This window comes from Herpailurus yagouaroundi, unplaced genomic scaffold, assembly GCF_014898765.1.
Source record: "Herpailurus yagouaroundi ecotype Mexico unplaced genomic scaffold, PumYag 100, whole genome shotgun sequence".
In the NCBI taxonomy this organism is placed as follows: Eukaryota; Metazoa; Chordata; class Mammalia; order Carnivora; family Felidae; genus Herpailurus; species Herpailurus yagouaroundi.
The window spans coordinates 37,164,902-37,177,806 of NW_024412391.1; the positions used below are offsets into that span (position 1 = coordinate 37,164,902).

At 37.1% G+C, this 12,905-nt stretch overlaps 1 protein-coding gene across 2 annotated transcripts in view; it reads left to right on the forward strand.

Annotated features, from left to right (window-relative positions):
* Positions 1–12,673, forward strand: part of TBX20 (T-box transcription factor 20) — a 57,097-nt gene extending 44,424 nt beyond the window's left edge. For both annotated transcript variants that reach the window (XM_040472272.1, XM_040472274.1), the window contains 2 exons: positions 10,461–10,573; positions 12,273–12,673. In XM_040472272.1, coding sequence (XP_040328206.1) covers positions 10,461–10,573; positions 12,273–12,613 — 454 coding nt within the window. In that variant the 3' untranslated portion in view covers positions 12,614–12,673. The remainder of the gene's footprint in view (positions 1–10,460; positions 10,574–12,272) is intronic.
* Positions 12,674–12,905: the final 232 nt, after the last annotated feature.

Sequence of the window (12,905 nt, forward strand, 5' to 3'; positions counted from 1 at the left end):
CAGTGACTTCAGACAGGTCCAAACATTTTGGCAGGATATCAACATCATCATTGTAGCTACCCTTTATCTTGCCCACCTTCTGGCTATGATAGTGCCTCTCACATGTATATTATTCTTGGGATTGATGGTTACATTATAGTCAAAAGAGATCTTTTAGAGATACCTAAAGTAATAATGTATTTTCTCTTACCTAGAAAAATAATTTAATGTGAGATTTTTAGAAAGGCCGGTAATGATACTTCAGTAAAGGTACCCATTTTATTTATCTACTAGATCCAAAGGAAGCCTCCTAAAGTTACAGTCTCTTTCTTTAGGCTATAAGAGAACTGAGCATTACAAGACACTCATAGCTTGTGATATCTAAATCACTTAACCCATTAGGTGAGTCATCCCTTATTATTCAGGGTACAGTATTTTAGAAGTCCTTGCAATAGGGCTTCTAGGCCTAAACAGGTTCTTTGCACTTTTCATTCTGCTAGAAACAGGGATTAGACATAAAGAATGGGGGCTGTCTACTCTTTGTAACATCTTCGAAGAGATGGCCCTGATATTGCACCACTGTTTTCAATCACTTAAAAGGCAATAATTCAATTATGGCACCCTTTATATAAGACCTGCCATTGCTTTCATTCATTTCCAGGCCTGACACAAGTAAATCACTTCGATAAAATCCTTTTTTCTTCTCCCTCCTAGGGATGAAAATAAGTAATGATACTAGTGATCTACCAAGGACAAAGTGAATATAATGTTCTTCTTATAGAAAAGCAAGGAATTTTATAAGGCAGTGATTCATTATGTTATTTGGGAAATGATTTATCAGGTTGTATATGTGAAAGATGTTTAAGTGATTTTATGCAAGGAGATTTTTAGAGAAACAAATACTGCATTTTGTTTTTGAATTTAAATGCTTGGATAGAACAGCTTATATGCATAGGATGGGGAGAGGAATATACCTCAGAGATATACCATCCATAATGGGCCTATTGATGGCCATTCCTTTTAACTACACAAAGAGAAAATGTTTTCTAGGGTATTTGAAGCAAGTTCCTTGGTGAAAATAACCACCTATGTTCATTTTAAATATTAACTGTATGACACATGGCTCAGACTAAAAGGACATCTGCTTGAGTGTATGTTATACTTTTAATTTTAAGGATTGCTAAGCTTACCTGACTATTTTCTTAATGACCCAGGTTACCCCAAAAGACAGTAACTCTCTAATATTGTAGTAAAATAAGTCCTTGAGTAAGTGACATCTGCTGTTAAGGTTGTGGGGGTCCAACGTTACCAGAGTGTGGACATATAAAAGTTAAAATATGTGACAGTTGGGAAATTGGTTAATTAGGGTCCCTGTCCTGCCAAATTATCCTTTTCTATTAACTTCTGCATTTAATATATTTACTGGTGCCTCTTAGTACATGATAAACTATTTTCATTTCAACAAGTCTAACTCAGAGGATTAAACAAGTCTGTATAAGAGATTTTTAAAAATAGGTTACACTTTTAACAAGCAATATGGACTCACTTAAGCTTAACATTTTATCTTTTATGATAGGTATAATTTTATAGAAGAACTTCAGATAGAGGCGCCGGGGTGGCTCAGTGTGTTAAGCATCAGACATCGGTTCAGGTCATGATCTCACGGTTTGTGGGTTCGAGCTCCACGTCGGGCTGTGTGCTGACAGCTCAGAGCCTGAAACCTGTTTCAGATTCTGTCTTCCTCTCTCTCTGTTCCTCCCCTGGTTGCACTCTGTCTCTCAAAAATAAATAAAACATTAATTTTTTTTTAAATACTGCAAATAACACTCTAGTCAAGTTCTCTGCTGACTTTAATATTCTGTCAACAAGAAGAACCCTCTAATTTGGATCTCATTGCTCTGAATTAAGATGATTCAGATGGGTAGATAAATTGGAGAAAAATATAATCTAAGAAAATAAAATATTTTACCTGCTTTAGGTATACTTTTATAGGTTACTATGTACCTCCTATGTGCCAGACACCGTTTTGGCCAGTGCAAATACCTTATCATATCTAATCCCCATAGTTACCATTCTTAGCACTAGTCCCTACTTTATTCTTCCATAGCACTATTATCATTATCTAATGTGCTTCATATTTTTCTTAATGTCTCTCTCTCTCTCTCCTCTTGAGCCTCCTTCCCTGTTAGGGATTTTTATGTTTGCTTACTGCTATAGAATAGTGACTTGTTCATAATAGGTACTCGATAAATATTTTTTGGCTGGATGAGTGGCCCTGTAAGGCTAGTATTCTTCTCAATTTACAGATGCAGAGAGGTTAAGGAAGTAACAAAACTAGAATGTAAAAATAGTTCTAGGTGGTCCACCTACTCATCTCTCCATTCATCCATTTGATAAATGATTTTAAAGCCCATGACATTTCCAATATACTACTCTCTACCTTCAGTGCATTTACTATATTAAAAAATCAGCATGTTAATGACAATTTTTATCAATTCATTATAGTAAATCTACCAAGTATTGATGTTAGTTCGGCAGTTCTTTTTGTTCATTGGTAGGGTAGTATTTTCATGATATTTTTATAATTTCTATTAATTTTGAGTAAACAATACATATGCCCAAAGTTCAAACGGTACAGAGGAGTATATGGCAAAAAGCATCCATCACATACCACTCCTCTGTTCCTGAACTTGTGTGCCCATTGGAGTCACTTGGGGAGCTTTGACAATTACTGTAGTCTGGGTCCCACCCCAAGAGATTGTGGCTTACTTAGTCTGTGTGTGTGGCCTGGGATTTGGAATTTTCAGAAGATCCCCAGGAGGGACTTTGCTTCAGGTAAAGTAGCAAGTGTACTCTCTTGCCTTAAATAACTAAGAAACACATGAAATATATGAAACATTTTTTATGACATTGGGCATTAGGCAACAAAAGACAGTAATCCTCAAGGGATGGGAATTAAATGAGGTAAGCCTTATGATGGCACCAGCTTTATAGTCTAAGAGAGTATCTAGGTCATGGCACAAGGATGGAGAATACAGGCAGAGCTTGGCAGATTTCCTGAGGTTAGCAGTAGGAGCTTAGAGTCTGATAAGACTAAAACATTGAGAATCCACAGGATAGATTATAGGATAGGAGAACTGCAGAGATCTTCAGGGGATCCTTTGGGATCCCTCTTGAGTGTTCAGCTGAGATCTGATTAGCATATGCATCTGAGGAAACTACCAGAGGCTGGGAGTAGAAAATCTGAAAAGGCACTGTTGGTGGGAATGCAAACTAGTGCAGCCACTCTGGAAAACAGTGTAGGGGTTCGTCAAAAAAAAAAAATTAAAAAATAGAACTACCCTACAACTCAGCAATAGCACTACTAGGAATTTACCCAAGGGATACAGGAGTGCTGATTCATAGGGGCACATGTACCCCAATGTTTATAGCAGCACTATCAACGATAAATAGCCAGCACTATAAATAGCCAATTTATAAAAGAGCCTAAATGTCCATCAACTGATGAATGGATAAAGAAGATGTGGTTTATATATACAATAGAATACTACCTGGAAATGAGAAAGAATGAAATCATGCCATTTGTGGAAACATGGATGGAACTGGAGTAGTATTATGCTGAGTGAAATAAGTCAGTCAGAGAGGACAGATATCATATGTTTTCACTCATATGTGGATCTTGAGAAACTTAACAGAAGACCATGAGAGAAGGGAAGGGGAAAAAAATAGTTAAAGAGAGGGAGGGAGGGAGGCAAACCACAGGAGATTCTTAAATACAGAGAGATAACAAACTGAGGGTGAACGGGGTGGGGGGGGGATAGGGAAAATGGGTGATGGGCATTGAGGAGGGCACTTGTTGGGATGAGCACTGGGTGTTGTATGTAAGCCAATTTGACAATAAATTATATTAAAAAGAAAAAAGAAAATACTTGAAAAGATTAGAGGAAACACTGCCTAGTATTTATACAAGGGTGGGAATAGCATCTAACGGGTGGAGTAGAAAACCTTGTGATTTGCAGGGCATTTGATAGAATTCTCAGAAAGGTTTTGCGTCAGTAGTGAGGAAAATTTAATCCTAGACTAAACAGTGTTCCAGTCTTCCCTCAGATATCTTGAAAGCAAGACCCAAAAGGATCAAATTATTTCCGAGTAACTTAATTATATTCCAGAACAAAACTCAGTAATATTTATAGAAATACAAAAACACCCAGCACCCAACAAGATAAAATTCATAGTCTGGCATCCAATAAAAAATTATCAGAAATGCAAGGAAATATGCAAGGAAAATATGACCAATAATGTGGTTATAAATTTATCAGTTGAAAATAAAACTGACACAAATATTATAATTACTAGACAAAGACATTAAAACAATTATTATAACTATTTTATATATTCAAAAAACTAAATACAGACATGGAAGATGTCCAAGAGATTCAAATCAAAATTCTAAAGATGAAAACTACAATGTATCTAATGTATAAAATGTATTAATCCCACTGGATGGGATTAATGACACAGTAGACATTGCAGATGAAAAGACTGGTAAACTTGAAGACACAGCAATAGAAACAATCCAAAATTAAATGTAGAGAACAAAGAGAAACTTTTAAAAATGAAGAATATCAGTGAGTTGTGGGAAAACTTTAAGCAGTCTAATATATGCATAATTGGAGGCCCTGAAAGGTAGATGGGAGTTGAGGCATAGGAGAAGAATTATGTTTAAGAAATAATAACTAGAATTTTTCCAAGTTTAATGAGAATTTAATGACAACTGGAAACACCATCCAAAGAAGCCCAACAAACTCAATCTCAAAAACTTGAAGAAATAACATGAGGGAGGGCACATCATAATCACATTGCTCAGAAGTGTGATGAAGAGATAAAAATTGAAAGCAAGCCAGGGAATTAAAGACGTATTACATTAAAGACATATTACATTAAACATAAGGTGAGAGTAGATTTCTTGTCAGACAACAAAGTAAATGAGATGGTAGAGCACCATTTTTGACATATGTGTCAACCTAGAATTTTACACTCTGCAAAAATAACTTAAAAAAAAAAGAATAAAATGAAGACATTTTTCAGGTATACAAAACCTGAAAGAATTCACCATCATCAAACTGTACTACAGATATGTTAAAATAAGTTCTTCAGGTAGAAGGAAGATTAGGTGTCAATCTGGATCAATACAGAGAAATGAAGAGCAGTGGGAATGGTGACTATAAGGATAAGTAGATCAATTTTTCCCATATTATTTACATCTTTTAAAAAATAACTGTTTAAATTAACCATAATGATATAATGTAGGATTTATGTAAAAGTAAAAGGTTTGACAAGAATGGCACAAAAGATGGAGAAATGGAAATATATTATTGTAAGTCTTACAGTGTACTTCAAGTTGCCTAGAAGATTGTAGTAAAAAATATTTACTATAAGTACTAAATCAACCACTAAAATAACAAAAGTAAGTTATAGCTAATAAACCAACAAAGGAGATGACATGAAATAATAAGAAACAACCTAAAAGAAGGCAAAAAAAAAAAAAAAAAGGAAAAGGTAAATAGCATATGAGAAGGTAGGATGCAAATAGGTGATAAAGATGATAGACTTCAACCTAAACATATTTATAATCACATTAAATATAAATGCACTAAATATCTCAATTAAAAGGGAGTGATTGTCAGTTTGGATTAAAAAGCAAAATCCAAATATATGCTGCCATATAAAAAATGTGCTTTATATATAAAGACACAAGTTGAAAGTAAAGCAATGGAAAGAATATACCTATATTAACACCAATCAAAAGAAAACTGGAGTGACTACATCAGTATCACAGATTTCACAGCAAAGAATTTACCGTGGATAAATTAGATCATTTCATACTGATGTAGGCATACCACATTTTATTGCATGTCACTTTATTGTGATATGTGAATACTGCATTTTTTGTAAGTTGAAGATTCAAGACTTCAGTGGAGGAAGTAATTGCTAATGTGGTGGAAATAGCAAAAGGACTAGATTTAGAAGTGGAGCCTGAGGATATGACTGAATTGCTGCAATCTCATGATAAAACTTTAACAGATGAGAGGTGCTTCTTATGAATGATCAGAGAAAGTGGTTTCTTGAAATGGAATTTACTTCTGCTGAAGATGCTGTGAAGATTGTTGAAATGACAACAAAGGATTCAGAATATTATAAACTTAGTTGATAAAGCATCAGTAAGGGTTTGAGAGTATTGATTCCAATTTTGAAATAAATTCCACCATGGGTAAAATGCTATCAGATAGCATCACATGCTACAGAGAAATCATTTGTGAAAGGAGGAGTCAATCTATGTGGCAAACTTCACTGTTGCCTTATTTTAAGAAATTGTCATAATCATGCCAACCTTTAGCAACCACCACTCTGAAAAGCAAAAAGATTGGCTTGCTGAAAGCTCAGATGATGGTTAGCATTTTTAAAAAATGAAATATTTTTTAGTTAAGGTATATATATTACTTTCTTTAGACATAATGCTATTGCACACTTGATAGACTACAGTGTAGTGTAAACATAACTTTTATATGCACTAGGAAACCAAAAAATTCATTTGACTTTATTGCAGTATTTGCCTTATTGTGGGTGTTCTGGAACTGAGTCTACAGCATCTCTGACGTACGCCTGTAAAGGTTTTAATTCATGGGGAAAACATGCAATCCTACATATTTATGTGCCTAAGAGACCTTCAAAGTATGGTACATGAAGCAAAACTGATAGAATTGTAAGGAGAAATAGAATAATACACAATTATAGTTGTAGATTTCACTGTCCCTCTTTCAAAAACTGGTAGAATGAATAGACAGAAAATAGGTAAAGATACAGAAGATTTGGGCAATTTTGTTAACCACCTTGACCCAAGTGACATTTATAAAATGCTCCATTCTCTATCAGCAGAATATACTTTCTTTTCAAGTGCACACAGAGCATTTACGAAGATAGGCCATACTCTGTGCCACACAAAGAGGGTCCCAATAAATTTAAAGGCATTCAAGTCACCATACAAAGTATGTTCTCTGACCACAATGGAATTTTATTAGAAAGCAATAGCAGAAAGATAACTAGAAGATTCCCAAAAATTTGGAAACTAAATAACATGTCTAAATAACCCAAGGATCATGGGAGATATCAAAAAGGAAATTAGAAAATATCTTGAGCTGGGCCTCCTGGGTGGCTCAGTCGGTTAAGTGTTTGAGTTGGGCTCAGGTCATGATCTCGCACCTTGGGAGTTTGAGCTGCACGTTGTGCATGCTCTGTGCTGACAGCTTAGAGCCTAGAGCCTGCTTCAAATTCTGTGTCTCCCTCTCACTCTCTCTGCCCGCGCTCCCCACGTCCCTGCTCAGGCTTTCTCTCTCACTCTCTAAAATAAACATATTTAAAAAATTAAAAAAAAAAAAAAAAAGAAAATGTCTTGAAATGAATGAAAATGAAAATACAGCCCACAAAACCTTGTAGGATGCTGCTAAAGCATTCCAGATGCTCCAGAAGATCCTGGAGCCAAATTGATTATGAAACAAAGGGAGAAAACACAAATTACCGTTGTCAGGAATAAGAGGAGTAACATCACACAGATTCTACAGATACCAGAAGGAGGGATAAAAAAGCAATATTATGAACACTTATAAGTTCAATAATTTAGATGAGATGGACAAATTCTTTGAAGACAAAAACTACCAAAACTCATTCAAGAAGAAACAGATAATCTGATGGTTTTGAATTTGTAACTAAAAATATTTCTGCAAAGAAAAAAAGAGATGTGAAAGCATATGTCCTTTTTAAAAAAAAATACACAGGAATATGGGTAGCAGCTTCATGTGTAACAGTCAGTGATTGGAAACAAGGCAAATATAGATCAAAAGGTGAATAGGTAAACTATAGTATACACTATGGCTTGGAAAACAGAATGCTACTCAGAATAAGAATGAACCATTGATATATGCTCCAAAATGACGAATCTCAAAGTAATTATGTTGAGTGGAAAGAAGCCAGATAAAAAAAGAAACATGAGATATGATTTCATTTTATATGATTTTAGAAAATGCAAACTAATCTGTAGGGACAGAAGTCATATTAGTGGTTTCCTTGGCAAAACTTGTTGGGATGGGGACCAGGGAGCATGAGGCACATGAGGAAACTTTTGTAGGTGTTAGGTAGTTTATCTTACTTGTAGTAGTGGTATCATGGTCACATCAGCTTGAAGTGGTCAAATTGTACACTTTAAATATGTGCCACTTGTTGTATATTATACCTCAATGTAATTTTTCTTTTTTAAGAGCTCCACGTGTCTCAAATGGATTTGTGACAAGTTTGAAAATCAAGACAAAGTTGGGAATCATTACTCCAGTCCCTCAGGTCCCTGGTTCCACCCTACAGAGATGACCTATTCTAGGCAGTTTCCTGTTCTGAAACTGGAACATTCTGGAAATATTATTTCCATTTATTATATATATATATATATATATATATATATATATATATATAGGCATATGCAAACATATATATTCCCTGTTTTAAATTCACAAATGGTGGGGTGCCTGGGTGGCTCAGTCGATGAAGCATCCAACTCTTAATTTAGGCTCAGGTCATGATCTCATGGTTCATGGGTTTGAGCCCCACATTGGGGTCCATGCTGGCAGTGTGGAGCCTGCTTGGGATTCTCTCTCACTCTCTCTCTTTGTCCCTCCCCTGCTCATGCATGCTCTCTCTCACTGATTCTCTCTCAAAATAATTAAAAAAAATTAAATTCACAAATGGTAGCATACTTTATACATTTTTTCTGTAGTTAACTTTTTCATTTACTATATCTTGGAGTTCATTCCATTGCAATAAATATGGAATGGTTTCACTTTTTAAAATATCTGTATGTGAATCTATTGGGTATAGATCCCAGTCATTGTGACTGCCTGCGATTGGTACTATATGCTTATTTTAAAACTTTTTGGAAACAAAGATGTAACTGGATAGTTGCTAGAATTAACTTTTCTTTTAGGCTTGCTTTTAAATCCTCATTTGCAAGCTACATAATATGACAAAACGCTTTCATGAAACTCTGAGTATAGAAGTTTTTTAGAAGGCCAAATTCACTATAAGGCAATATTTTTTTTAGCAGTAAAGTCTGTATATCTATGTGAAATGTTGACAAGTACTACATTTTGAAAGTTATTATAACATTCTATTTGCTTTCCTTGTCCCCTCAATGTGAAATTTGGTGTTTGATTTATTCTTAATTCAACACAATTTCTTCAATTTTCTAATTCTTTTTTTGTCCTTTGATGGTTAATGCAGTGTTGGTCTTTAGGCTACAGCTATTCTGGAGTTGTATACTGTGTAAGCTACCTGTTATGAACTTCCATTTCCGGCGAAAAATTCTTGGGTTAAATTCTTTTTTTATTTAAAATTTTTTTAATGTTTATTTATTTTTGAGAGAGAGAGAGAGAGAGAGAGAGAGAGAGAGAGAGAGAGACAGAGCATGAGCAGGGGAGGGGCAAAGAGAGAGGGAGACATAGAATCTGAAGCAGGCTCCAGGCTCTGAGCTGTTATTAGCACAGAGCCCAACATGACACTTGAACTCATGAACTGCTAGATCATGACCTGAGCTGAAGTCAATGCTCAACCGACTGAGCCACCCAGGAGCCCCTCTTTGGCTAAATTCTTGCTGACTTTTTTTTTTTTTTTTTTTTTTAACAGCAGCAAGTGCAGCAAGTCAAATGGGTCAATACCAAAATAATTCTTGCTTTTAAAATTAATTGCATTCTTTAGTTGATAGACTATGTTTCAACAGGAAGACTACTTTCAAAGTCAATAGACCAATTTATTTGGGGGCCTCAATTTCCTAATGGCCATTTTATGTGTCCTTCACAGGTTTTCTATAATTTTCCATCTTAAAGAAACAGGAATCTCAAATAGTCCATTATCCAAACTACCAATATTGTCATATAATCTATGTACTTACTAGATTTATTAGTGAGTATTGAGTCTTTTCATGACTAATGATATTCTGAACTTCTGGCCAGCATTTCATCAGATGTTGAATAAGTGCAGTTCATATCAGTTGAGTATTTGTTTTATATTCATTAGCCGATGAAGTCAGAGATTCATTGCAACTCCTCATAGGAAATTCACTCATTTTTCATTCATTAAGCTCTACATTCCTATAGTCTGGTGTCATAGGTTCTTGTTCACCTCTTTGTCCTTCATCTTATAGAATTTCAGGGGATTGTTCCTATCCTATGCAGTTATTGTTGCTTGTATTTATATGCCTGATGTCATGTTTCCAAGCAGTCTACAGTGGCACAAACACATGTTTTGAATGTCGTCTTTCTTGAAGCGGGGGGTCTTTTGGCTGAGAAGATAGTTTTACTGACTAGTAAATTATCTTTAAGACCCGTCTCCATCTCTGAGTACTTTTTAGTTTATTTAGGATCTGTTATTCTCTAACCTAGGGAAAGTGTGGAGAGCCTGATCCAAAAGCATTCCTATGCCCGCTCACCCATCCGTACCTATGGAGGAGAAGATGATGTGCTGGGGGATGAGGTTCAGACAACACAGAATCGAGGTAAGACAGCTTCTGGGCTACGTAACTGCTGGGAGCAAGAGCACCCAGAATGAGGAAGAGGCAGGTAGGTGATGAGACTCCTAGTCCTCAGCGTGCAGTCTGCCCCAAAAGTATTTCAGGAGTCTCTTGAGGAAGGGGCAGCCCTGGAGCCTGATTTTCATACAGGTCATTATTTTGCCTCTGAGTCTTTTTGTTCATTTGTTTAATTTTTTTAATGTTTATTTATTTTTGAGAGAGACAGACAGAGTGTGAGCGGGGGAGGGGCAGACAGCAAGGGAGACACAGCATCTGAAGCAGGCTCCAGGCTCTGAGCTGTCAACACAGAGCCGGACGCGGGGCTCGAACTCAAGAACTGCGAGATCAGGACCTGAGCCAAAGTCAGACGCTTAACCGTCTGAGCCACCCAGGGGCCCCTGCCTCTGAGTCTTAAGTGATTGTTCTGCCTGATGGTTTCCTGTGGTTTGTTTTCTAGTGAAAGGACACCCAGCCTCTGAGTCAGGGCTCAGGAGTTATTTGTCTGTGATCTACCACCAAAGAGCTATTAGACTTTGGGGGCAATCCTTTAGACTTACTGAACCTCAATTTTATCATCCGAAAATCAGGGACTATATCTGTTCCACTTATAAGAGGTTCCAGGAATATCTTACTAGGACCAATGACTAAAGTGGAAAACCCTTTTAAAAAGAAAATTTTCCTAGTGAAGGGCATTACGTAGAGGCAGTGGCCCCAGCGGTGACAGTAGGGGAGTACTGAAAAGTTCCTCTGTCCCAAAGACTCACAGAGGAGCCGTCTGCATCTGCGAGTCCAGAGAAGACTAACCAGATGGTGCTTCACGCTGAGCATAGGGATTTTGTGTGAGGAGAGAGCCCTTTGTCATATTTTTATGTCCTTTCTATGGAATAGCGTAATCTGTCAAAACATAGGACACCTCTTATAACTAAATCCAAATGAACTACTGGTAATTATACAGCTGGCAAATCCAGCGTCAACTTTTGTTTAAATTTGTGGATGCTGTGATGTAGGAAAAATTATTCTTGGAACTAGAAAAAGAAGCTAGAAAAAGAAAAACATTCTTGTGGGTTTTCACAAGGCCTTTAGAAACCAAGTAGCTTTGTTGAGGCTCATATGTCCAGCCTTCCTTATAGGGATGCTATAGAGTTTAGGACAGGTACCAGCTATTTGTAGCTCCTTTTGTTTTTTAAAAATTTTTTTAGTTTATTTTGAGAGAGAGAGAGTCAAAGAGAAAAGGAGAGAGAGAATCCCAAGCAGGTTCCATGCTGTCAGTGCAGAGCCCAACGTGGGGCTTGATGTCACAAACTGTGAGATCATGACCTGAGCCCAAATCAAGAGTTAGACACTTAACCAACTGAGCCACCCAGGTACCCTCTGAGCTCCTTTAAAGGGAATCCAGTTATTCCTTTCAGGCAGAATACTTGTATTTTGACCATTCTCCAGGAGCATACAGGCCATCTAATGAGTTAAGTCTTTTTCTATTTAGTAAATTCTCTCTTCCTTATAGTATAAATGGTATCTTCTTATCTGGAAAGGTAGTTCTGACTCATGGTTGATGTGTTTATCTTTTTAAATTGCAGATCTATTATATATTCTAAAAAAATAAATCAATCTGCACAGATAATGTAATTCTTGATTTGCACACTGAAATAGAGTTTCTAGTCTGATGAGTGGTTTTTTGTTTCAGGGTCGGCCTTTACGACATCTGATAATTTGTCCCTCAGCTCCTGGGTCTCTTCTTCTTCCACTTTTCCTGGATTTCAGCATCCCCAGTCCCTCGCTGCTCTCGGCACCAGCACAGCATCCATAGCGACACCCATTCCTCACCCTATACAGGGCTCTTTGCCACCGTACAGCCGACTTGGGGTGCCTCTGACCCCGTCGGCCATTGCCGGCTCCATGCAGGGGAGCGGCCCGACATTCCCCTCCTTCCACATGCCCCGGTATCATCACTACTTTCAGCAGGGGCCTTATGCTGCTATCCAAGGACTGCGCCATTCCTCCGCGGTGATGACACCGTTTGTATGACTCTTCTAAACCTAGGAGAATCCAGATCCAGAATGTGCAAATGGGTATGAAATGTGGGAGAGGGTGGGGTGGGTGGGATGTGGGGTGTGGAGCAGGGGCTCTCCAGGAGACATGGGACCTATTAAAGAGGAGAGCTGGACTCACAATAAAGCCTACTGCTGAGGGAATGCACCACAGACCAGGACTCATGTGTAGCTCGGAGAAAGCTCTTGGGTTCAAGAGAGAATCAGTGTCAAGTTCTTAGCCAGCCTAAGTCCTACAACCAATAGGATACTAACTTATCCAGAAAATT